Source organism: Lates calcarifer, linkage group LG15, assembly GCF_001640805.2.
Source record: "Lates calcarifer isolate ASB-BC8 linkage group LG15, TLL_Latcal_v3, whole genome shotgun sequence".
Classification (NCBI taxonomy): domain Eukaryota; kingdom Metazoa; phylum Chordata; class Actinopteri; family Centropomidae; genus Lates; species Lates calcarifer.
The window spans coordinates 7,477,792-7,505,701 of record NC_066847.1 but is presented as its reverse complement, the minus strand read 5'-3'; the positions used below and the strand labels follow the sequence as shown (position 1 = coordinate 7,505,701).

The 27,910-nt window shown below is 40.9% G+C and overlaps 1 protein-coding gene across 3 annotated transcripts; it reads right to left on the bottom strand.

The window, feature by feature from the left end:
- Positions 1–223: 223 nt before the first annotated feature.
- On the bottom strand, positions 224–27,466 carry fhl3a (four and a half LIM domains 3a). Of its 3 annotated transcripts, XM_018700071.2 has the most exons (7): positions 27,232–27,466; positions 26,170–26,229; positions 6,450–6,622; positions 5,188–5,362; positions 2,257–2,426; positions 1,871–2,057; positions 224–1,705 (listed from the first exon to the last, which is right to left on the bottom strand). In XM_018700071.2, the coding sequence occupies exons 3-7, from the start codon at positions 6,603–6,605 to the stop codon at positions 1,554–1,556; spliced, it is 840 nt and encodes a 279-aa protein (XP_018555587.1). In that variant the 5' UTR covers positions 6,606–6,622; positions 26,170–26,229; positions 27,232–27,466; the 3' UTR covers positions 224–1,553. The 3 variants fall into 3 exon arrangements, with proteins under 3 accessions (XP_018555587.1, XP_018555586.1, XP_018555585.1); XM_018700070.2 differs by lacking the exon at positions 26,170–26,229 and having other exon boundaries at positions 27,232–27,465; XM_018700069.2 differs by lacking the exons at positions 26,170–26,229; positions 27,232–27,466 and adding an exon at positions 6,765–6,923.
- Positions 27,467–27,910: the final 444 nt, after the last annotated feature.

Genomic DNA, 27,910 nt, shown 5'->3' with positions numbered 1-27,910 from the left:
ATTTACACACACACACACACACACACACACACACACACACACACACACACACACACACACACACACACACACACTAATCTTTCCTAGAAAGACTTTTCAAACACACCAGAAGGGTTTTCTCTGGCTTAGACAGTAAAAGTCTAAAGAAAGCTATGAGCTCATAAACCATTAATGGATATTTCACTATAACCACAGAATATAAAAACTGCTCAGCAAAGATCAGTCAATGTAAATGTATTTAATAAGACTTCACAAATAAGACTAATCATTCTAGCATTTAGTCATATCAATTATCTTTTTTCTTAGAGTAAGGTCATACTGTTATTGCCTCCGTGGCCTCTTTTCTTTATCGTTAAATGTATATTTGCCAACTCTGACTCACCAGCATCAAAGCTGAAATAATGAAATATAGGTATTTTTTCATACTTTTTCACATACAAGTTAAAAACTAACAATGAAAAACATAACACTAACAGCATTAACAGTAACAAAATGATTACTGTGGCAAATCATGGCAGATGAAGACATGCATACTCCTGCAATAGACAATGGTAATGCATTTAATTTCAGCTTCTTTTGGGTTATAAATGCTGGCTCTTTGAGTAAAGGTGATTTAAAAAAAAAAGATTCATTACAACAAATGAAAAAGACAGAAAATATGATGAAACATTATGTAAAATAAGTGTCATTGCAAAGTTCAACAAGCAGATACATAACATTAAAAAGGGGTTTGTGTATCTTGTCTTTGAATTGTTTTTATGTGCACATAACATGGTAGCAGGAGAATATCTTATCCAAAGTGCAAATGACTAGTGATCATAAACTGACTGCATAATCATTTTTTTTTTCTAAATTTTCCTCTTGTTTTTTTAATTGGTCTAACCTTTTGCCACTTTTTACAACAGTGTCACACCTCCTTTTGTGTCATTATATACAGTAATTTGTTCAAGATGCAGAAAGCAAGACATACATTACAGAGAGATAACTGACATGAGAAAAAGCGACATTCAAAATGCATAAAACTGCAGTTATAAGAGCATTAAAACAGTAACTCCACCATACTTAAGATATAAGATTTATATTCTATACTGTATCAGTGTTCTGTGTCTTCTCTTCAGAGCGTGACCTCCACCTGAAGTGGCAACTTATTTATATAAAATATGAAGGATTTTTTTGCAAAGTGACTAGCATTTTGCATTTCTTTGGTTTAATAGTACATAACATATAAGAAATGTTATTCTTAAGGCACTCCATAAAGTTTTGTTTCATAAAATAATTAACTTTTTGGTTTAAGAGGAAATCTTTGTGGTGGTTCATGCAAACAATGCAGCATCAACACAGGATTTTTGCGCACTAGCTCCTGGATGAAAACCTGATCCAGACTGGGACAGCGAGGAACTGATGTCTTTATGTAAAAAAAAAGAAGACCTGAGAGGCAGCATTTGTTAGCCTGTGTTACCTTCCTCGGTAATGACTCTGGGTTCTTGAAATGCTGTGACAAAGGGCAAAAAGGTAAGTCAAGGGGAAGGGTGAATATGTTGTGAACAACTGCTCTATAGGTTGCTGTGGCAGTCACGGCACAGGATCCTTTCACCATCAGGGAAGAAGCCGGCGCCCACCAGTGAAACAGAGCACTGGGAGCAGGTGAAGCATGGCTGATGCCACTGACGATCCTCAAATGAGATGTACTTTCCTCCTCCAAAACCTGAGACAGAAAAACAATGAGACAAAGATAAAACTCTATCAAATCTTTCATTTTGAGTAATATTTCGAATGAGGCACACATTGTTAAACCTAATCAGATTCTTTGCACAGAATCATGATTCGATATTATAACTCATCCAGGTAGAACACAGTGGTGTAGTCTTGCCTGTGATGGGTTTGCTGCAGGCCTCACACTTCTTGGCATACAGGCTGCCAAAGCACTTGAGGCAGTAAGGGCTGTCGTCTCGGGAGGTGAAGTGTTGACCTGCCAGCTGCGTTTTACAGCTGGTGCACACAAAACACTCCTTGTGCCATGGCTCATCCCGATAGGTCACACCACCTTTAGCCAGGGTCTGAAAATAAGACAGTTCAGAGGTCATGTGGAGATCCTTTTAACCCACTTCTAAAATCTATTCTCAAGCACATTCCTGCAGAACCAGCATTAATCCCACTCATGTCTCCTATGTGTTTGCATGGTTTCTTTACTATATATCATGCTAGGGTCAGTGGGTCAATTCAGCTAAAAATGGCTGCAGTTATTTCATTATCGACCTTTTTACAGCGTGTGCAGCGTGGCGCAAACTTGTCCTCATAGCAGGGCACACAGTAGTGCTCATCTTTGTCAGGGATAAAGGACTTTGAACCAATTGGCTGCTCGCAGCTGTGACAGATGAAGCAGCCCTCGTGCCATGTAGAGCCTGCATACTCCAACTTCCTTGTACCTAGTGGACAGAAAGAGAGATGACATGAGTTAGAGACAGAAAAAGAAAAAGAGGGATGGAAAGAATGACAGAGAGCAGAGGCAGAGACTTAACAGTTTTGCCTAGAATGCATCTTTTCCTGTCTTTCACAGGATCATTTGGGGTTTTTTTTGGTGGTAATTTTATTGAACTATGAAACACTAGCCTTGAACTGCATGAAGGCATATAAATCTAATTTTGTTTCACTAAGATTTATTTTATTTTAAATCATAATACCACAGGCCCCATACTTCTTTCCTACTGTTGGAAACTGGCGGCCGGCCTTACAAGAAAAGGAATAACGCCATTTTCCCTTCCGTGTCCCCAACCAATCCATCTTCTATCCCCTGGCTGTTGAGTTTTTTATTTGACTAGTTGGTTTATTCTATGGTGACGCAGTGGTTTGTGTAGGGCTGACATTTTGTGCCTGTGCTGTCTGCAGATTGCTAATGTTTCATTGCTTTGGGCTGTGTGCTGTGGTGTTCTCTAATCAAAAACACAAAAATCCCCCCTCAAAAACATTCCAGGTTATGAGCTGACAGGAAACACACTGGCTCAATGAGACCAATATTAGCATGTACAGTACTGTGCAAATGTTTTAGGAACTCTAGATGTTTTTACTCAAATCCTTCATCAGTACCATCAGGGAGGTGTCTGATCAGATCTAGATTAATTCTGTAGCAGGACGAGTCCAAACACACAGTCAGCATTACAAAGAATTGTCCTCAGACAAGAAGAACAAGGTAGATGGTCTGACTCCCACAGAGCAATGATCTTAACATTACAGAGTCAGTCTGGGATTACATGAAGAGACAGAAGACACTGAGACAACCTGAATCCACAGAGCAACTGAGGCAACTTCTCCAAGATGCTGGAACAAACTACCTAAGTACAGGTGTACTGAGGAGAACTGGAGCTGTTTTAAGGGCAAAGGGAGGAAGGAGGTCATAGGAAATACTGATCCGATTCAGGTTTTTTTCTGTTTACTGCACTTCACATAAGGTTAACTGATGAATAAAAATTAATCAGGATTATTTTTGACAGCATCCTCACTTTGCCTTTAGTGCTTTAAACTTTTACACAGTACTGCAGGTATGAATATTTCGACAAATACAAAAATGCAAACAAGCAGAAATTCAAAACAAACTACTTCTAATTATTGGGAGCAATTTCACAAGCATTAGAACACAAAATCTCCTCACAAAAAACAGGCTTAGCACACAGTGGAAGTGCTTTAACATAATGTATTTAATTGATTTTATCTTGTCATCTTGAGTACCTCAATCTGTACATTTCAAATATCTTTATTACAGCTGAAAGTAAAGCTGCTATTCCGTGTACCATGTGCTCCTATGTACACTTTTGCTGCTGTATGTATTGTAGGTTTTAAGTGTGTTTCTCCAGTAGCTGTTTTACTCTACACTACAAGTAAACAGTTTCAGCCTTTGAAATGAAATTCAAATGAGATACACAGTCACAGTTAAAGAAAACTGGACTGTTGTCTGTGTCAAAGGATTTTCCAACAGGGTAAAGTAAGTGAGAAAAAAAAGAGGACCATTGTCTGGGAGAGCACAATAATACCTGTGCATGTGACATGTGTAACATGTGACTATCTCCAGCAATGGGAGCAGTTTTATCTGATCAGTCTTTTTAACCAAACAGCTTCCGAGGAATCCGTTTACATGGCTTCAGTATAAAGTTTCTTCTCTCCCTTGTTACCAACACAAACCACTTCAGTGTAGTGTCCAGTTATTAATAAACACAAGTGTGTGTGTTTGTTTTTGAGGGTGTGTATGTTTTTGCACGATGGAAAATGACATAACTGTAAATTTTGTTGTTAGAGGAAAGTTTTTATTCTTCAGGAATGCAGTACAACAATACTGATGATAAAGTGATGTGCAGTACTGTATACTGTTAAATTCCTATCTGACCTACTGGCAAGATGTCTTTGGTCTAATCAGTCTATAACAATATTTACTTCTCAAGGTGACTCACTTGGGCCTAATGTACATTACACTCTGTACTGCAAAGGTGGGGTCTCCACAAGAAAACATGAGATTAGCTACAGGAGAAATAAAGGAGAATGCCATAGCTTCCTGGTTATTTGCTGTTTTGTGAGGGCTGTGTAAGCTGCTACAGGGACGCTTGAATATCTGACTTGCTTATCTCTTGTTATCATCAGTCTGCTGGCAGCCGGCCAGCCCTGGGAATCTGGCTTACAGACAACAAGTCAAGCAGATTGGCAATTACTCTGTCATATTCAGCCCTCACTGCTGCTCAATCATGGACCCTTTCTTTCGTCTCCTTCTTGTCTTCTCCTTTTTTCTAAAACCTCTTTCCTCGCTTTATATTCCTGATCTGTTACTTTATACTTTTCGTTTGTCCCTTCTTCCTGGAGTTTGCCATGTCATCATTTTCCAAAGTCATTTGCGTTTCTATCTTGAAATTTGAATTTGTTTACTACATGGAAAATGAAATGTGGGACAATGAGACTAATGTTTAGTGGGTGAGTTAAGTTCCGCAATATATGGCACTGTCAAATGCATTATGTGCAAGATACTTAACAAGTTACTAACTCTTTCATTTTATTTCATTTTCTATTGGGAGATAAGTCTAGTCAGAACAATACTTCTCTACCTTTACTAGAAGAATATTATGTACACAAAAAATGTTAGATTGTTTGAAAAAGAGGAATTAGCCCATCTGAACAAATATCTTACAACATCCTTGTTTCCACTTTTACCTGGCATCACGATCTTGTCACAGGCTACACACTTGGAGGAGAACTCATTACAGTAGCAGTCATTGCAGAGCAACGCGTCATCCTGGCTGGTGAAGGGTTCATCTGCCAGTGAGCGATCGCAGCGGAAACAGCGGAAACAGTGCTCATGATAATGCCGGTCCTCATAAAAGAGCTCCTGGCAGCAGAACAAAAAGGAGAAAACAAGGATACTGGACGTCATTTCATACAGTTAAAAATACATGGCTGCAATGTAATCACCTAAATTATGATGTGTTTTCTCCAAAATGTTTATCTTTATATGTGTATGGTTTCAGAATTGCAGTCATCTAGAGGAAACAAATAAGACTTAAAACTAACAAAAGTTTCTGGCTCCAACAGGAGCAGAGAGGAGTCTGGGATTGTTCTAGGTCAACTGACACATATAATGGCTGCATACACAGTATCAAGTATGTGATTACTTGCACATATTGTACTTATGTGCATGCTTCACATTAAAAAGTTTTTTTAAGAGGATGTGAGTGAAATGACACGGGCAGGGCATTGAGCCAAGAAAATGCTGGCTTTATTCATCGTTCACTGCCCGTGAGGGTGTTGACAACTCATAGGCCTCCTTAGCTAAGCAAACTACTAAGCACTGTAGCATGCCCCACTCTGTAAACGCCACTAAGTAGTGTATGTCGGTCTTAAATGATCCACTTCATGTTAGTGTTTTCCATTAAGAGAAGATTAAATTTTAACTTGATTGTGGGGAAGAGGGAGACGTTCCCTCATGCTGCATTTTTACAGTCGTAGCCAAAATTAGCCTGTTGGCTTATGTGGACTTAGTGGAAATTGCCTGTATAATTGTATGCTAAATTAGCCTTTACTGTGTCTTGCCACACAAAATATATAGAACATGCCTCATTTACCATGAATTATGCATCATTAACATGACATAACTTCTGTTTTAGCTATCCAAGGCCACATCAAAACAAAGTTTTAAAAAAAGACTTTAAGCTAATTGGGGTAATTCTTTGGATCTGCTTTATCTTTGTTTACACTGTTAATATGTTGCTCACAGTGTGGAAAGACTGAGGTCATATGAGGGATTCATGCCAGTGTATAAATTACAGAAAATAAACATTACCAGAAATATGTAGGTTTTTCATTTAAACTGGAAAAAGTAATTTTCAATTGAAATTCTCTTTGTGCTCTACTTCATATTGTTGATGTGCAGCAGATAGCTTATTGCATGTCTGATCATGTCAAAATGAATGCCTTACCCTCGCATCGTGGCCAATCAGTTCTTTGCACTCATCACATGTATTTGAGAACAGGCTGTCGTAACAGGGGATGCAGTAGGGACTTTCATCTGACTGGATGTACTTGCGTCCATACAGGGATTCTTTGCAGTTGTCACAGTCAAAACGGTCAGCCATTGTGATTTTCCGCAAGTCTGAAACAACAAGATGGCAACATTTTAAAAATACATGCACCAACATACGGAAAGGAAAGGACAAGAAGAGAGGGGAGAGGGCAAGAGGAAAGTAGTATATAGAAAAGGAGAGAGAGAGAGTCGTGAGCAATGATTCAGTCACCTTTCCTGGTATGGCAGTTGGACATCAGTATAGACTTTAACTGCCAATATTTATGTTGTAAATACTTTGGCTTGTACCAGCAATGAAGCTGAGCTCAAACAAAACACACAGTGCAAGTGGGAGCAAGTGGAAAAAGAAAGAGAGACAGAGGAAAAGGGAGAGAGAGAGAGAGAGTCATGAAAGGCAGTACAAAATGCCTATTAACTTTTATTGGTGTGTGATGAAAGTGCAGTGAATGCAGTGGGAGGGGACAAGAGAGGGAGCTGTCAATTTCCTTTTTTTGCAGTATCTACCAAACTCCTTCCTGTCACTGTCAACTGCTCGCATCTGCAAACTTCTGATAACAGCACAAACTGAACAACCTCTCTTATGATTAAGTGAAAGTAAATTAGCGCATGTGAAACCCACACATCATACACACCTGTAAATATTTATGAGGCAAGCATGGACCACCAACAGAATACAGAAACCCCATGAAGCATATGTGAGTGTTTGTGTATGTCAAAAGAGCAGACACTTGATGGTGTTTGAACCTGGCTCCTTAACAAGTCATTTCCTTGGTGTTAGTGTCTAAGAACATGATTTTCACTGTGCAACAGGCCCCTTGATCATGACTGAGCACACAACAAAGTGACAGAATAATGTCATGAGGGCATTATGGCAACAATATCAGGTTGCCAAAACATTACAGCATGGCTGGAGGAAAGCCCAATGATAAGTGATACAGCCCTCTGGCAGGGTGCACTGCTGGCTATTCATTCCCACCACCCAGTAACAATAATCACCTCTGATATAATAATCAGTCAAACTTCAAACTGGTCCTGTGCTGCCTGTCTTACACCCAAACACACATACACACACATGCAATAACATCCACCAGCATATAGGAGGCAAGCAAACACACACTCTGTCAAACCAAAAACACAGGGTGACACAGAAGAAGGAACAAAGAATAAAGGCCAAATCACACTGGGTCTATCATGAAAGAAAACATTAGTCCCAGACTCTCATGTTTCATCCGTCTCAGCCCTTTGTGAGACAAACGCTCTTAATGAGCTGGGGTGAGAAAGTTCACCACTACCATTCAACACAGTTTTCCCAATCTAGAGAGGCACTCTCAGCCCCCTTCAACAATCTTAAGACATAAATTAGAAAGTGTAAAATGCTTGACAGCCCTGTAGACATGTGTACACTGGCTTGCATCACTAGACTGCCATATCTCTCTATCTAATGACTGGATGGATACATCTTAAGTGTCTGATGTCTCACATTATAGTACCCATCTGGAGAACATGGCAAACTATCAGAATAAGCAGCTGTGGTTGGCCTGTGTAATCTATGGCAAGGTGCTGAACTTGCAAGTCTCTGTTTTGACATCAATTTCTGTACATTTGACACACCGTCCATCAGAAAATTCCAATGACCTTGCCATCAGCCCATATAATCACAACATCAAGATTAGATCAACAAAGTATAGAGCTGAAAATAAGAACAAAATCCATGTTATCTTCAGTGCCAGCCAGGTATGTGCTGCCTTTGCTTGCCAGGTAAGGGAACGAGATGAGGCATGACTCACTGAGCTGGGAAGGCAGTGCTATGACGTCTGCTTTAATTTCCAAAGCAAATCAGGCAGCTGTTTATTGCCCTCCCACAATTCATATATATTATCCACATATCCATTTTCTAAAAGGCTGCAGAAAGTAGGTCATGAGACCTTTGCAGATAGGTAGTGTATGTCCTTTGACATTATAATGAATATTTGAATGCAGATGTCTAACCTGGTCTAACCTGCATTATTTCCCTACGACTACAGCCACATGCAGCCTTGGCTAGTGTTTTTGTGGTCTGAGCAAGAATAACTAGTTTTCTAACAGTCAGGTATGATTAAGTAAGAAGGAACTCACTAAAGACCACATGAGAACACAACACTTAATTGCAAAGATTCCAAAACCTGATACATAAATATGTATTACTTTACAAATCAGAAGACAGGCTTGTTTTTACTTCCAGGTCTTGTAGTGTTTCCATTTTAGGGGAGATTCACTTCGAGTATCAGTGTTTGAGCGGCCAGTGCAGAGCCTGGAATGAACTCCTGATGGCACAGACTCTCACAGAGAGGGGCATGACGTCAGTGCACTAACCCCTGGGGCGATGGACTAAGACGTGACTGCATGCATAAACTGCTGACCCAAAACCCACTATCCCAAATTGAAGAGAAGAGAAGAGAGGAGAGGAGAGGAGAGGAGAGGAGAAGAGAGGAGAAGAGAAGAGAAGAGAAGAGAAGAGAAGAGAAGAGAAGAGAAGACTTGGATCTGGGTCACAGTGAACTCCAGTCCCAAGGCCAGTTCTCACAGGGCTTTGTATCTACTACTGTATCTGCTGGCTTCCCGGCAAGGGTCCATCTACTTCTTGCCCAGGACCCAGTGACTAAGAACCCCACTCTGGGTTAATAATGTTCCCAAATTCCAAAGCTCTGACTGAATTCAGCCCCCTGGGAAAAGTGTGGGCTTCAAGGAAATCACCACCATCTCTACACAGGACAATGGTCCAGAAATACTGTACAGAGTTTAATTATAGTACTGCAGCATAAAGTAGGGATAGTTTTTTTAATATTGGCAACAGTGCATTCCATTCTCTTTTAATGACCCGGGGGGAGTTCATCTAAGAAACTAATATGTGTATGTTTGTGAAATGCAGCTATATGGGTCAGAGTGAATGACTCTGCAGAAATTGATCTGGCAGTTCAAAGCAAGATATCCCCAAAGCAGATGGCAACTTTTCCATGAAATTTGCAGCAGCACATGTTCATGGTTCTCAGGGGATGAACCCTCAACCATCAATCAAATTGCTTCAGCACATGACATGAGACAAAAGAAAAGTTAATTTTATGACAATGTGACCTTTCCCTAAGGATAAATGTTACAATTTTAGCCACACCACTAAGGATGAATGAGAAACAAAGTAATAAGTCTTGTTATTCATTCCATACTAATCTTAAATATTATGGGATGTGATGTATCTTCCTTGGACTGTTCATTTGTTGTCACACATCAGGGTGTAAGATAGCAGAGGAATGCCAAGGCCACATTCTGCTATTCATCACAATCCCTCCTGATTGACATATGGGGGTGAAGTTCAGGGCCAACTGTGAGACACTACAGAGCAGCAGACCAATGCAAACAAGCAGACTGTATGCTGTTGCTGGGCAACATAGTCATGGTTGGTTACTGAAGGGCTAGGAGATACCCTGTCCAGTCCGGTCCCACAGGCAGGCCTGTTAATCCCCAGCCCAAACTTTGCTTACGCTCCAGTTGATTCCAAATGAACAGACCGCACAACCTGCTAGGAACGAGCCTGCCAGTTCCTCCCTTCTTCCCTGCCGCCTGAATCTGCTCGTAAAATATCTGTTTTACTAAGACTAGACAAAGCACTTGACATGATGTTACATCAGCACCGGGGAAAGATCATCTTGACCGCAGATGTGTCTTGCACAAGAAAAATGACAACACAACTACTGTATGTCTCCTCTCTAATGTCTCTCATTGTTAGGAATTTATAACTTACGCTAGAGGAGAAAAAGATGTGTACAGGCTAATTAGAAAAAAACAGCACTGATACATTTTAAGAATTGTACATAAAATGTTCCTGAGGGTTGGAAAGTCATTGTTAAAGTCATGAAAAACAGATTATCTCTAAATAACTGGTTAAAGGGCTGAAGACACCTGCTGTGGCTCAGTATGAGTGTGTGTGAGTCAGTGCTGCTGAAGGCAGGGCTAACAATAAAAATCTGACCTCAGTACAAGAGCTCATCTCAATGAAATCACATCAGTGACTTTGCAGTATAAATGCGTAGACCAAACAGACAATGCATTATATAAAGTATAAATACAAAGTACAAGTCTCAACATTTTTGGCACATTCAAAAACACATGCACACATATTAAATATAAATTAAATTAAATCAGATTAAATTAAGCCCTATTTGAATGTAACTGTTAAGGTCCTTAAAGTTGAGTGGAGTGGCTATAGTTTTGACATGTGTCGACAGCGTGTCAATAAGGGACAACTAAGTCTGTTTTTTCTCTTCTTTCCAACACAAAAACACATTTTGTGGCTAAGCTATTGCAGGGCCAGTGTGAGAATGTCATATCTCCAATATGAAAAAAAGTCACAGAGTGGAAGTGGTGCAACTGTATCCACCCAGATAACACAACATGACTGGTAGTGGAAATAGCATCACAGTCTGCCAATGATGCCTTGGCAGACGATTTTAAAATGGTTTAGTTTATTGCCAAGTGGGGAAACTGCAAAAGTTGTGGCTATGCTGTAGTATGAGGTCTACAAGCAACATAGTCAAGAAGACAAAAAGAAACCATTTCAATACCAGAACAACTGCTCTGTTTATTAAGTCTGTGTTTATAGGCCCAGTGTGACTTGTGTGCTTTTATGTCCAAGTGGATACTTTAACAAGTGTGGATTTTGCTGTGAATAGTAAGGACTTAAAAAAGTAGTCGCTACAAAATCCACTCGATCACCTTTAACTGTTTGGATCTTTTGGCAGCAAACAGACTCACACACCAGAGGAAGGAGTGTGCTGTTAAGCTGGTCCCCTGTAAGTACACATGATTCTGTTTCCCTTTATATAGGTCCCAGCGAGAGAGAGTGATGAAGGAACAAAGACGATATCAAACACAAGAATGGGACGAGAAAAACAGAGAGAGAAAAAAGAGAGGAAGGTGACATTTAGAGGCAAATGAATGCTGGAGCAGGATCTTAAACCAATGACAAGTCTTAAATCAAATTAGAGGAAAAGTGAAACGGCTGCTTTTGGATAAACACATACCATCACATTGCACTCTGTCTGGTGCCTGGACATCTTCCAGACACAGTAAAGCTCTTTGGCTGGGTTTGGGATGGGAAAAAAGTAAAGCACTGGACACTTAAGTATATCATTTGAGGGCCTGGTTGAGCATATCAAAAATAAAGTACAATGTCAAAAACACACTTGAGAAAAATTCATTTGTGTCTCAGACCAATGGCCACTTGAAAGGAGCCTGATGGAGATGTCATCTGATCTTATTTACTCCAGCGCCTCATGACCATGGAAGCATTTCCATTTGGTGACTAATGCAAAAAGGCAAAGGCATGAATTGCAAAGACTTTTTAATGGCTCAGAACATATGTTTATGACACAATGTCAGAGGGATTACATTCATGTTTTTCTTCAAGGAGCTGGCAACTGAGGTCAGGTCTTTTGGGAGAAGCTTCCAGATCCACATATTCTCTGAAACTAGTCATTCCATGAGCTAAATGACATCAACATGACTAATTGTTTTCATGAACATTGACTTAAGTGGTCAAAACCATTCAGGTTGCAATGAAACAACACAAGGGTTGGACACTGAAACATATTAGTCAAGAGTTTGGTGCGCTGTTCTTGCTGGCTTTCGCTGGATCAGATAAATGAAGTCCAGCAATCGAAAGGACACACTGAGGCAATGAATCTTATCACAGGAAGAGGAGGAAATTGCTCATGAAGAGGAGATAATGCTGCAGCCCATTCATAAACAGATGTGCTTATTTAAACAAGCTTACAAGTACTCATTATGGAAATACAAAAAACATTTTAATTCTAATGTTAAGAAAGAGTTTTGCTTATTTGAGGGTGGTAAACAATCTACTGCAACACAATTCCATTTGAGTTAAAGACCAAGCTATTTACTGTAGTTGTGACACTGATTTTTAACCAGAAAACCAGAAGTGCAATCATAACCACAATATTTAAGGCTTTGAACAATCTGCGGTCATCAAAGTTTATACGATGGGGTCTGCATTCAGCCTCTGTTAAGATGCTATTGGTAAACAACCAGTGGCTCTAGTATGAGTGTTGTCATTTTTAGACTCCCCCTGTCTTCCATTAGAGGAGAATCTGGGCCACACACATTCTCAGTACAGGAGCCTATACGCAGGAAGCTACAGCAAACAATTTCACCTAATGAGTTTCTTTGAAGAACATAAGTGAACGAGTTGTGGCAGGGCGGAGGGGAGTGGGGACAGGGGGTTGGTGTGGGGGCACCTGAGACTGCTCCTCTGTGGGAGCCTGGGTCAGACTTGAGGATAGAGTAGAGGCTGCAGGACCAGACACTGGAACGCTAACCTGTTATTGTCCCTGAGCATTTAAACACCGGCTGGTGTGGAGTGGGAGGCGACAGAGGGCTCAAATGAAAGCCAACATCATAAACATAAAGGAGGGAAATGACTACCTGCAACAGAAAATGTCACCACGGCCTTTGTAATTTGTCCCTTCTTGGCAACTTTTAATGACCATGCAAGTGTGGGGATATGACTTGATGTCTTTTAATATTATCCTTGAATATGCACACTGCAGCATTAGAGGAAAAGCTACGAGTAAATAGCAGCTGGCCTCAAAGGACTGTACGTCAAACCTTGTGGACTCAATTATTAAAAGGATTTGACACAGTGGTTTTGTCTACAAAAGGTAAACAAAAGTGCAGCAAATCTCCCACTGATGTATGTTTAGTAATACTTAAAACATAAATTTGTTATAATCTGACACTTACTTGGCATACTGAGACTTGAGGACGTGCTAGCAAGAAAGAGTCCACATGCATGGAAGTTTCTGAAGAAAAGCGCAGCTGAAAATGCGATTGTCGCATCTCATCTGTCCCCCTCCACAAGCCTGTCTCAATCCCAATGTTCCACAATACTCCACCGACACCAAACAATAACATCGCAATTACTCTAAATCATACAGTACTGTCCCAACCACCATGAGGGAAAGTTTGGGACTCAGGAATGAATCTGATTTTATTTTTATATCACTCTGTGCGGATGGCCAAAAGACTACATTTTTGGCCTACATTTGTCTTCCTTTGAAGAAAAAAAATGCTGCCATACATTAGTGCTTCACATCTGGTTTGCATTGGGGAAACTATGCAGTCAACTTCTGAGTGCCAGTGGAGGTTTTGGAGAGTCACTGCCTGGAGAATGCAAGAAAGGTTGTCTTTTTTTTTTTTCTTTCTCTGTGCTGGTATTTGCCGGTAAATGTTTAGATGGCAGAGGGAAAACTGGAGAGAGAGTGTCAAAGGAGAAAGCAAATCTTAAACACAAGCACAAACACAGAAAAAATCTTGACAGTCTGCAGGCTGATCTTTGGATACACTTTGAGGTTGTAAACAGTGTGGTGAGAGGATAGGAAGGTAAGGAATGCAGAAACAATGGAGTTACAAATAATGTGTGATAAACAGCCAATATTCAACAAAAAGATTAAAAGCTGATGTCTGTTAAACAAAAGCATACTCTCAGAAAGATAAGCATATTGTCGTAAAAAGAAACCCAAGAAAGGTGCTGAAAGATCTCAGGGTAACAGTTACATTTTTTGGGGGTCTCTGTGCTTTGGTGTGGCCACTGGTTTTAGAATAAATAAGTTGAGAGGGGTTATTCTCTCGGTATGGCCATATGAGAGACTGTATATTATTTCTCTTTGAACAAACACAGACATTAATCCCAGGAACCCCTTTAGAGTTTCCCAGGGCAGAGTTGTGCCCAAAAATGGCTATCTTAGTCACCGTCCTGATATCTTAACATCCGCCCTGTCATCCTCTGCCCTGTGATCCAAGGGATAGGCCATCCCTTTGAAATCTGAAGCCTGCCCTATTTAGTAGAGACCCATCTCAATTTTGACACCTGGACTGTGGACCTGTGCAAACACTCCGCCTTGCACATCTTATCAGGTGTACCGCAACCCTGTCTCCATTCAAATCTGACCACAGTGAGAAGTATGCTTGGAGAGGCCCAGGAACTTTCACTTGCAAGCTGGGTGATTCAGTTACTGGTTTGCAAGCCCCACGGGAGGATGTTGTTTTCACAAGACAAACGTCCAGAGGGAGAACCGAAAGAGCCCTTCTGATGCAATATCCTCAGTGGAAGGCTGAGTCTCTGTGACTGTGCTCACGACCAGGCAGACACAGCAAATGTCTCGCAAGTCATCACAATGGAAAATTACCTCTGGGCTGCTCCTATAAATAAAACAAAATGCTTTAAACTGTTGGAGCCAAAACATTTAGGGGCTGGTTTGTCCTCATTTGATTTACACTGGTCCTAATACGGATTGCAGGCACGTGCCTTTGAGGTGTTGCTCTGGAGTTTTGGACCATGAAATCTGATCACAGATGATTTTAAGGATGCTTTGACTTGGTTGCCCCTGCTTTTTGATATGATAGAAAACTAGTCATAGGCTTCTCTCTTTTTCTTGTCTTACTGCTATGGCTATGTCTGTATTATTGAACTTTGGTAGAAGAGCTTTGAGGCTGTGATATACTATTAGCCCAAACACTGTCTTCAGTTGTCTTTATCAGTTGCTCTTGTGCTCTATGAGTGGAAAATGAGGAATTTCATTTCATTTTCATGGTAAGAGAGATATCAAAAACTAAAATTATGAATGTAAATGTGTTACTCAATAGTGAGAAGATTTGGCCTTACTAGCTCTGCTGATTACCTTTGCAGTTTTAATGTAAATTCAATGAATCCTGGTTATAATATGATCCTACATGGTTTTGATTCCTACTTGACTAATTATATAATTTAAAATCTGCTGGAAAAACATAACTTAACAGTTGTGAAAGCCCAGTAAGCATGATGATAATGGCTGCATCATCATTTTGACTTAGAAGTGTCCTGACCACTGCTGATTTACGCACCAGCTTCATGGCTGTTAGTATCCCACAGGTATTGAACACCAAGGCCAGCTGTGAACCAAAAAAATGGCTCCTCCTGGTCAGTCCCAGGTGGTCCCCTCATGTTGCTGAGTCAGCACAACTAGCCAGGACATCAAGGAGCTGGGCTAAGGTTTCACAGGGTGCACACTCAGCAATCTAAAGCCACACACAACTGTGCAGTATACACACCCACAACTGCAAGCAATTATTTATAACTCATTCAGACTTGTGGCTCGTGGCTGCAGTGATGGCATCTGACCTTGAGGTTAATGCCCAGACAAGCAGGCTTTTTCTTTCTCTCTTTTTCTAACATACATCCCAATATCCCCAGACATGAATATTTAGTGTGTTGTTATAAGCAGGTGGATGTTTCCAATCACAGTGTGCAGAGGGCTTTCATGGGTATTATACATTATAAGTGGTACAAATGATCCACATTCTTAACAACAGCTGCACAAATTATCTCCCACAACCGCAACAGACCAGAAAACTCACCTCTCTCCCTCTTTGACTCTGTAACCCTGAGAAGACGAGTTCAGATGAAGAAAAAAAAGGCATTGGCTCAGAAAACCAAGGGGGGCCTGCCAAATGTGAAATGACTGGGATGAATATCTTAGAAGTCATTTCCAGTATATGCAGCCATTTTTTCCCTTCTCAGGCACATCTCCATGGCAATGTGTAAACAGTGCCCTCATTCCCCTGGACCATAAACCTCCTGGCAGTGATGTTTAGCTCTCATTTCATCCTCCGCAGCACTGACTGAGGGCACAACCCTGCGTTTTATTAGGGATGCTGTGGCAATGTGAAAATTGATGTGCCATAAAAAAATATTGAACCCATCAGGGAACTCAGATATCATATGAATACTACCTAAACTTAGATTGTGTCGGTGATTTTAGACTTCCGTACTATTTCTAGAGTGGAGCCTGCAATGCACATGGAGGAAATCAGGTCACACTTGTTTAAAGTAAACTCACCAGTGCATACAGTTAAATGCATATCATATGTGTATTTTCAATAACCCCACTGTAAAATCCCACAGCAAGCCAAAGATTTAAAAATAGACATGATAATGTGGGTTGACCTCTGAAACATCCCTGTGCACCATTTTCCTGTCATAAAAAAACATAATGTCTTCTTCCCTTACTCTGGTAAATACTGTGAGAACCAAACGTGGGTTCATTTCCTAATGGGCAATGACCCTTTTCACCATTGTGGGTTTGATAACAATGAGGAGTCCAAGTTAGTATGCACACACACTGTGCTTCTTCCTGTTACCCCAAACAGAGACATCTCTGGGACTTCTCAGAAATACACATTTGCAAACACACAGTCACAATGAAAAACAGGCATATTATGTCTAAGCACACTGACAGTCTTGCAGAGGAACAAAGACAGAAACGTAGACACACCTGCAGCCACGTGCGTGAGTAGGCACACACCTTCAGCATTATGCATGTGCATGCACATGTGAACACACAAAGCTGAGGGTAGATAGAGAGATCAAACAAAAAAATAAACACAGCAGCCAAACTGGGGGACAATGGGTGACTTGTGCAGGAAGAGCAGACACAGTGAGCAGCTGCATACACACACCCGCAGTTTGTTTAAGTTTCTTTGTGGGGACTTCCCGTTGAGTGTAATTACTGCCCATATTCACAATCCCCTGCTATTCTGCTCACATAAATGAAGCTGATAAGATTAAACAATTTGACGTATTTAGGAAATGAGTTTTAAACAAAGTGACAAGATCTTGGTAATAACAATCCAAACACGTTCGGTAGATGATGAATTCAAACCAGACTGACAAACTGAGACTGACTGCTGCCTTAGTCGCCAGTCCTCACCAGCAGAACAGAAGATGGAAGCTTTACTTATTCAAACAATGATGTCATCATTACTTGAGACTACTGGAGAGGGAGACTTACACTGCAAAAGATGACAAAAATCAGTTTCCATTCAGAGTCCACTAGAGATACAATAAATTTCTCTTGATAAATCTGCACAATGAAGCAAAAAAGAAAACTAGCAGGACACTGTAGGAACATATCTCTCTTGACCCAATTTTTTAAGATCCAAGAGAGGGACTACCTCCTTTTCCTCTTTGTCATTCTCCCTGTTGCCTTGACCTCCAAATAGATTACTGAGGAATGAGTCACGTGTTCACTGGATAGCCTGGCAGCTCATTTTTGCTTGCTGGAAACCAAACACTCACTGATGAATTGCCGCAAAATCAGGAAGTGCATATGTGAGTGGTACACTAGTGGAGGTTAGTGACCTAAGGGTCATTTATCCTCCTCACCGTACCGCCAGGAGAATGTCCCAGCTCTGAAATGCAGCAGGCAGGCCGTGTGGCTGGAATGAGCTCACTTCAAAGGTGTCCATAAATCATGCTGCCATGTATCTGAGACTGCCTCCACCCTCATCTCTGCACGTCCCCCCAAGTCGCTCACCCACCTACCCTTATCTCTTTTTCTCCACTGTCCTCCAGTCTAGGTTCAGACCTTGTGCTTTTGTGTTACTAATTCTTGCTTGTCATCTGTGTTTTGAGCTTCTGCATCCACACACACTGCCGTGAAAGTTGGATTTGACTGTGCAGTGACCTAGCAGTTATCAGATCGTGTAAAATCAATCATAGTAGATTAACAGCAGAGCGGTGGAGTGGTAGTAGTAGATATAAACATGCAGTCACCTAAAACTGGTATCAAAAAGCAATACTCTTGCTGGTAGCTGATGGATCTCAGTGGATTTATCTTAGGTTCATTTAAGTCTAGAGAAGAGCTGTAACTTCAGAAATCCTATAACTAGTTTCTCGACTTTGCCAGGAGAGAGCTGCAATCCGTCAGGTCCTTATCTCACAGCGTCACACACTGGGATCTCTTTATCATGCAGCCATGCAAAACTACATTCATCTTCTCCACCTAATTCATTATCAGTGATAAAATGCAAAGTCCCAGCTGCAGACGATGTGAAAACAGGTGCTTTGGTAAACACTGATAGTGTGGTTGAATTATGTTGCTTCCCAAGCAGACCTGCCTATCGCTTTCAATCTATTAACCACAACTCTCATCCGACTCTTGTTCGACCTCATTCTGCTTTTATCCTGCTCCTCTTTTCTGTATAGGGGTATTCTTGTGGGAATAGCACTGAACACAAAACAGAAACACACAAATTGAGAAGATGGTTGAAGCCACAGGGTTTTCGTCATGGCTCCACAGCCTCTTCATTGATCAAGTGAAGTGTAAATGTGTGTCACACATCGTGTAAATTAACAGGATATATGACTCTGCCTTCATCGCTGGACTGGCAGAATCCAACGGCACAAGTAGATGAAAAAGCACAAACTTATACATGGTGCTGTGCAGAGGCACTGTAATACTCTCTTGACTGATCACCACAAGCATGACGTGGTATGACCAATGGCCATCATTATGCATGACTTTTCATACTATGGGACGGTTTTTCTTCCATTCTTTCTTCAGTGATCATTAAACCTTAAACAGTTTCCACTCACTAGTGTTGAGAAAGCGTGCGAGGGGATGAGGGATGGGGGTTTTTAAGGGGGGGGGTTTGAATACTTCCACAATGAAGTCATGGTGCTTGTGTCATTGGCCCTCTGCTGTGCTTTGCTCACCGTCTGGCCCCCATTTTACCCATTGATCTAATTTCCATTGCCAACGCTGGATGTGGTTCTGTTTGAAGCCGAATGTTTAGGCCCATTAAAGCACTGACAGAATTGCAAACGTATGGTAGACCTCAGGAAAAGTAAAGAAGAAAACAACTTAGTGATGTTTGCCAGACTCTTGAGAGGAATGGAGTAAACACAATGTAAACTTTTTAGCTGTGTTCAGTGAGGTGGGAAAATGTATGACCCCATTTACACTTGGTGTTAATGAGGCTCTTGCATCATTATCTGAGTTGGATTTAATTAACACTTAGCAGAGAAATGTAAAAAATCTGAATTCTCTTGCCTTCATGAGATCATGAATATCACCACTTCTTATCATATATAAAACTCAGTGCTCATTTGGTCTGTCTGCGAATCTTATTGGTGGTATCTCAGTATCTGAGCTGTCTGCTGCCTGTTTTAACAGCACATGCTTCCTGTTGTGTCAGCATGTAACAGTTTATGTCTACTTAAATTGTGCCTATATGTAGATTACTGGCAGAGATGTGTTATATTTGCACTTTGCTGCTGCTAATGTGGTCACACACCATCTCTGTGGGTGGTTTGGTTGAATGCCCGAGACATATACACTATGTCAAGCTGCCAGTTGTAATGGGGGTCAGTACCTGTCACATCATTTCTCCAACATCACAGAGATGGCTTCATTTCTTGGCATTACTGCAGAGACCTACACAGTAACTCTTAATGCTAAGATACGACAAAATAAACCACACAACACTTAACTGCAAGAAGTGAGGTCCACACCTGACTAAGGACTTACTGCTGAATGTCTTTTGTTTTTTTAGTGATATTCTAGAAGATAAAAAAAAATTTGAATGACTGGATGAAAGACTTTTTACACAGACAGAAAATATATTTCTTTAAAGGCTAGAGCTACCATGGATGACAATGAGGTCTAGACATCTGTTTTTCCCCCTTTAAATGAAATTACATTGCTACTTCACTGTACCATCTGTATATGTATTGCTGTACCACATGTACTGCAGTAAGTGTTCTTGTGTGTGCTCATCTATACTTTTTCAGCTGTGGCAGAAGGACAGAAGTTCTTTAAGGCTGCAGTTTGCAGAGTTTTTTACTAAAATATATCTGTGATTATATATATGTGTTTTTGTAATCTCTGTGAACTGTGGTGGCAACTGAACCAGAGAGGAGCAGCAGCATCACCTGACTGCATGTACCTAATAAAACTAAATATATCTGACAATACAGATACACACTAGACATACATGAAAAAAGGCAGGAAATGACTATCAGAGTGGAGTAAAAGAGGAAAATAAATGGGCTGCTACAGTTATGATGGTTCAGTTTCTAGAGGGGCTTCGCACACCCGATGATTGTACTAAATAACAGTCAAAGGAAAACAACATCATTCTCTCTCTCTCTCTCTCTGCTGGAGGTCTGTTACAGAGATTTGGTATTTGTGTTGAATGTAATTGTGTTGAATGTAAATGCTCTGATCTCCCTCTGGACTGGGTTATGTCCAATTACTACAAACATCCTGAGCTCAATATGATCTGCTGGTTGTGAACACACTGTCAAACAAAGCCATACTTCACTGTAATGGTCTCATTGCACCAGTTTCAAGAACTTTAATTACATAAGGTGAAGGAGAGCTGACGCCGGATGCTTTGGGGGGAGTCACAACATGTTCTTTCTCTTGTGTAAGAATAAGAGTAAATAATTGTTGGAATTTCTACACACTATAGATAGAAACTTCCAAGATGGAGAGGTGGTACACACAGAGTAAACTGTACACAGTAGGGACTTGCAATTTATCTGCGATTACGTCTCTCTGTGACAGCCTGTTGACAGATGCGCTCGCAGGCAATAGCGGTGTGTTTGGGCCACTCCTCTCAACATCTCATCCTTTCATTGTCTCTCGTAAGTCTTGTAGCCAAGAAATCCCTCCTTAGCTCTCTGTTACTTGTCCCTGTTGTAAATTACTGTCATCTTCTCATCGAGGAACTGACGTCCTTTTATAGCCACACCAAGGACGCTTTCTGCCATTTATGGCTCCACTAAGGCACCATATGAGGGCCGGTCAGTATCCCATGAAGGTGAGACAAGACAGGGGAGCAAAGGGGGCCAGGAAACATCCTGCTTGCCTCCTACTTCTATTCAATGCAACTTTGACAGCTGTACAAACTGGTGCCAAAGTGTGCCCAAGCAGTGCCAAGTGCTCACTTCCCTGTATATTTTGAAAAGGGCACAACTGTCGTACACAGTTCAATTTACGGACTAGTGACTGACATAAATCCACACCTCAGTGTATGTAGCTAGTCTGGCTTGTCTCAGCCTGTCTCCTCTGTGGAGACTATTGTCTCTCCGACAGAGCCATAGAGACGAACGTGTGAGGGTGGGCAAAAACAAACAAAAAAAAAGATGATGAGAGAGAAATGGTGTAAGACTTTGGGTAAGGAGTCACATTCTTGATCGCTTGCTAGTTTCATCATGCAGAGCAGGCATAACAGTGTTTACTTTCAGCGAGGGGAATGCTCTCACTCACAGCTGCACTCTAAATAAACAGTCTTGTATTTATCAGAGACAAGATAATACACATCTAATCTGAACAAGTAACAGCTATTCATGCAGTCCAACAAGTTAGGTCCTTCTGGTTCATCCCTGGAAGACAGTTGTGCAACACAGAGAACATTTGTGCGCATTTGAATAAAAATGTTCCCGCACTAAATACCAACACCTTGCCATACACCCACACTCTCATGACTGCACTTCCTCTGCCATGATGTCACAGTCTGGATTCATTCTTTGCAGATGTGGGAGCTAAGCCTATTAAGTGTTGAAGCAATCAACACTAATGCAGTTGGCATTGTGGCAAACTGAAGTTACTAGCCATATAAAGACACAACTACCACAGCAGCAGGGGGGCAAAGGTGGGGATACAGTAGTGGCATGGTGGAACAAACAAGGCACGTATACAGCACCAAGGCTTAATTACCTCTTCAAGACATCTGTTATGAGAACAGAGTCCTGCTAGGATGTTGCTGTGGAGAAATACTTTGTTAACGGCCCACTCTCTCTGGAGTCTACAGTGTTTTGAAAGGTGACATTTTGAGCCTCAGGCATTGTTGCCTTGTTTGAGGCCTGCTGTGTATCACTGTGTGGTTAAGGACTGCATGCCACATGGGCTCAAATTATTGCCCAATTAAGCCAGTGTACAAGAACATCCAATGGGAAGGATGACGACATTGCTGCTTCCATAGAAATAAAACCACTCTGTCAGTTCTATGTAAGCAGATGGTTGCTGTTAGATTTCTGCATACTTGCGCATACTACAGCTAACTTTCTCAGTTCTCATGTCTCAACTGAAAGATACCAAGGTGGGTAGGGGGTCAGTCAGTGTCAAAATTTAGGTTAAAATTAAATCAAGCATACAGAAATTTAACAGGAATCTACTGACAGAAGTCATGATAACTGAAGGTCAGTGGCCCAGTGATTCCCTCAATAACAATATTATCCAAAAGATCTATTTCTTCTCTCAGATATGAAGATTTGGTGTTACAGCATTAAGTGTAAGCCTTGGCTCATTACTTTGTCATCTCTCTTAGCAGAGATCTATCAGAGTGAAATAATATCTTATTACTTCATGTACTGGAGAATTTCTCCTCACCCAACATTCTTCTCTTCAAGTGCCTCCATTAACCATAGGTTATCCTATGATTTAGCCATTAGCCACAGTCCAACATAACCATTAGTTATATGAATTTCTAATACACATCACATTACCAGTTGTATAAAAACCACTGCAATTTGTCCACAGACTTTAAATTTGTGCTTCCCTCTCAGTCCTCTCCCTGCTGCTTGATGTGACTTGCGTGGTTGGTTTTAGAGGCCAGTTTCCTGACAAAATATGCCCGCCTGTCACGCTTATTTATGGACTTTTACGACATTTTTTACTCCCTGTGTAGAAATGTACTGTTTTCCCATGATAACATCTTCTATGGATGCCAATGTACTGAGCAAGAGTAACATTAAGCAATTCTAGAGAGTTCTGCACACCTTTTGGCAAAGATTATGTCAACCCACAGCAGAAAAGAGGGAGTTAGAAGGAAATACAGACAGGTTTATCTGGGATCCCGTTCCCAGAGACAAACCGAGGCAGGCCCGGCACATGATGGAGGAGTTGGTAACCGCTGCACAGTTTTCATCATAGCATTCCTTTCAACAAGTTCTGTGAATTGTACATGCCATACACTTCTGTTGGAGCATGACCCTTCCCTCCTCCCTTTAGGCGAGGGTGCAGGGAAACAGTCATGGTGTGTGACTCACACATTTCCTCGACACAAGCTCATAACATGACAGAATATGATGATGCAGCAGTGAATCGACAGGATTCCAGCACCCAAACAACATCTGGTTCATGTATAAATGTGTAAAGGAAATATTGATAAGATAGTAGTAGTGACACCAGTAAATCAGTATGTAGTAAACATAACAGAGAGGTAAGGTAAAATGGAGTAGATCAGGTGAAAGGAGGAGTGAGGTAAAGCCCCATTTTTTCAGAACCCATAATTAGTTTGTATTAAACTAGTAAGTGTGTAGTTATGGGGCATCTGCAATTCTGTGCTAACAATTTGGAATTTCCTTTGAAAATAGCATTTCCTTTGAGAGTAGCAGGTAAGTGCTAGGTATAGACCTGTAATTGTATCCTTAGAGGAATGTAATTACCCCATTAGTGCAAAGTCAGTTACCTTTTACACTCCTTGGTTGCCTATATAAAGTTTATGTTCTCTTTACATAAAATCTCATATGGAGTGAGCACTGTGGTAGCGAGTGTAAAGAAAGAGAGAGGAGAGGGAACTACAGCAGGGCAGGATGACTGGATTGTGATGGGGGCATATTGCCTCCCACAGGGGCCCTAGCTCAAAGGATCAAGTTTCAGACGTTTACCAACAAAGCATCCATGGAGGAAGTCTTGCACCCCTCACAATAACACCACAGCACCTGGCCATCCCCATGCAGGAAACCTGAGGTCACTTCCCCCCTCTCAGGGAATGCAGACACACTCCTGCTGCCAGCCACGCGCCCCCACAGCCTATTGAAGAAGGGACTGACTACCAGTGGGACAGACACGGAGACACATGTACAACTAAAAAAAACATCTAAATTTTGAGGAAAATACACAGCCGAACTGTCAATTTCCTAAGTTCTTCCACTGACACAGTCCAAAGTGCATGAGAGCTGTGTGCCAGACAGGTTCTAAGACAGGTTCTAATTTCCCTTTTTTGGTCTCACATGTAACACAGATGTGATGTTTTTTTAATCAGTCTGAACAGCTAAAAGCTGGGTTAAGTTGCATTTTTTTAAATCCTGCTTGGAACCACATGAATAAGAAAACAAGATATGCATCCTAATAGCCGTACAGGAATGTTCAGACAGCAAAAACCTAAAAAAAAAAAGTGATTTTTTTTTTGACACAAAACTGCTTGTGACAGAAAGTAATGGAAATAAAACAAACTTTGTCCAGTGTCCTCTGAAACACCACAGATGGACAGACAGACAGCTACAAAATTTTGAAAGGGAAGTACTTAATACTCGACACAAATCTAAATTCTGCTCCTTAACCACCTGCAACTACTTGACCGCCAATTCTCCATCATTATCATTGGCCTGGTTTCAAACGATGCCAACCCATAAAACCAGCCACAACCAGTCAGAGTCATTTAGTTGCAGTCTCACTGCAGTTTAGAACTGGCCGGGGTCCAACCACCATGCAGGGCTAACCTTTGGAAAACACTGAGACCTCTGAAGAATGTGACCATGGTCAATGAAACAGAGAAGGAGAGAGGAAGAAGAAGAAAGCAAACAAATACATTATACAGCCCGTGGGCTCTGTCAAGGCAAACTTCCCAGATGCTAAATGGGCCAGAATGACTGGCTTTTGGCTGCCAGGGGATTAGTTATTTTACTGTGACAAACAGTTTGTGTAAAATAAATAAATAAATAAAAAACTGTCAGTGGTGAAAGCACAGCAGGGTACCTCAGAGACCAAATTCCTCCAAGGTGTAATTTCTGTACTAACAGACAGAGAAGAGAGGTGATGGAGTGAACTCTTCAAATCTCCATTATTAAAGCCATAATTTTAGCAATGCAATGGCTATGACATACGGTTAACAAACCAAGCTGTTTCAAATCAGAAAATTTAAGTCCTTCATTCCAAATCACCTGTCTCCATCCAGTTTAAGATAAATTAAAGCTTCACTAATCCATATCTATATTTGAATCAAATTATTCTGTGTAACATGAAAGGGGTGATGCACTTATGTAACTCTGCTCTTTTACTGTCTTTTGGCTGTTGTTTTGGTTTTCCAGCCCACATCTTTCCCTTTTTTAAATTCACTGTGACTGCCTTCATCAATGTCATTTCCAGCAACAGCAGGCAGTTGTTTCCAGAAAAAAAGCTCTAATTAGCCCACTGCACACTACCTGTCCTAAATGCCAGTTCTAGCTGATTGAAATTATTTTTGGTTCAAAGTCTAGGATTATGAGGTTTCTTCTTTAGTTTCTCCTTGGATGACGTTGAATATACTGTCAATAAAGGGAGCTAATTAGCATCATGAGTTAATAAATGAACTGTGAAGCTTACTACAGTCAGTACAGTTAAAATGCAAAATAAATACTTCATATTTCTGACAAAATCCTCTATTTGTGCATCTGGTTGCCAAGCCAGGTATCTTGACAACAAAAGTTCTTTCAACTGAAACCAAGACAAAACAGTGTGAACTGTGGACTACGCTGAAAAGCAACATTGATCCGCAAGTATTTAAAAAACAGATGATACATTCCCAATAAAACAGGTATGATCTTGAGCAATTTTTTCCTTTTGGCAAGACCCAACATTTTACTTTCCCACCCTTCCCACTGTACCTAGATGACACAGCAGATGAAGCACCAAACACTTGTCATGAGGATGACACTACTACTATGTGCTGTGATGTGATGATGTACGCCCAAAACAAACCTAGAAGCTGGAGCAGAGACACACCCTTCCCAGGCGCACACTGCCATATCCCACTTCCTGCTGCCGGAGAAAAAGACAAGTTTAGCCTGAGGGACTTTGCTCTCTGAGGCCTTCACACACCATTCAGCTGGGAGCTCCTGAGACACAACTGTTGCTCTTTAATCCTTCCTCCACACAGTTCAGTGGGTCACACTATCCAATACAGTCTGTTCTTCCACTGAAGGGATGGTGTTTATTTGTCTTTTGCCATACTGTGTGTGTGTGTGTGCATTATAATAAAAGAGTAATAATGAGTTCAGGTGTGACACAGTAATAAGAGTGACAGAGAAAAGAGAAAAGCAGAAGGGCACAAACAAGAAGAGCAGCAAAACACACAGGCAGACAGAAAATGTCCAGACCCCCCTCACTTGTCATAGGAAGTGACTGCTCTTTTGTCATAGTTTTACTTTGCAGGCTTCTCTCCAGGCAGCATGTTTGACTAAGGTGTGAAGTATTAAGGTTTGTCACACTGTCAAGCCCACGCCTGCTTTCATCTTTACACTCAAATATTTTACTACGCAGCAAAAACTGACAAAATGCATAGTCAAAAGTAAATATATGACCTTATGGCGTTAAAGGATACTTTTATATCATTATTGTGCAAGTAACCATAGTACTACTACATATGCCAATAATAATTACAATAATCATATAAATAAAGCCTCAGATTTCTATGATTATTTTTAAACTGCTGATCTTAAGGAAAAAAACTTTTCCCCTAAGACTGTCACTTCCATTAATTACAGATTCTAACTGTTTTACTAGCCTATTGCTAGTAAAACTAACTTTTAAAGTTAACTGTTTTCTTTATGTCATTCATTTTCACCACACTATCCCATTGAATACAATACTTTGCTAAGTCATCCCTTAACATTTGACGTCTTTTCATCGTTTTCTGATGCCCCACTGGGGCCGAAGAGGTGAACACTGAACACGTAAAAAAAAAAAGAAAAGAAAAGAAAGAAAAAAAAAAAGTCGAGATACCTTTTAAAAAAAGAAAGAAAGAAAACAGCTGAAACTTACCGGGAGTAATGTCTGAAGTCTGGAGACACCTTTTCGCAACTTGACAGTGGTAACCCGCCTCCCTCTCTCTGTCAGCACAGCCACTCGCTCAGATCAGGACTGGGATCAGTTTGCAGGTCGCTACTCCGACGGCTTCAGGAGCGTTGTCAGCTGTAAAACTTTTTCTGTTTCTTGTGACTGTAGTCAAACCTCTGCGGCGAAGAGTGATGCAGTTTGCCGGCTACTTTTGTCCTACTACTGAGGAAGTTGCTGGTGAGTCACAAGATCCCGCCCCCCAAAAAACACATTCCTCCCTCCCTCTCACCAGCGACTTCAAACGAGACCAAAGAGAAGTCCGTGAATTGGAGAGCAGATCCCAGCAGGGCCTTCTGTGTCGGTGCTCTGGTGCCGTTTATTTCTAAGGTATTTTAATAGAATTATGTTTTATTGGTGAGTGGGTGGATAGGCCAAGCCTGCTTTTCATAAGGATTCTGAGTAAGGGACTGTTAACCGCCATGGTGCCTGTATTTGTGCCTCTTTTTTTTTCAATCAAGCAATGAAGCAATCAGTCAACCAGTCATCAACCACTTAGTTAACGAATCAGCAATAAAAATAATAAACAAACAATGGAAATAAACCTTGGAAATTGTTATATATTTAATGACTCAATTTCTCATTTTTACTAAATCAGAATTGTTGC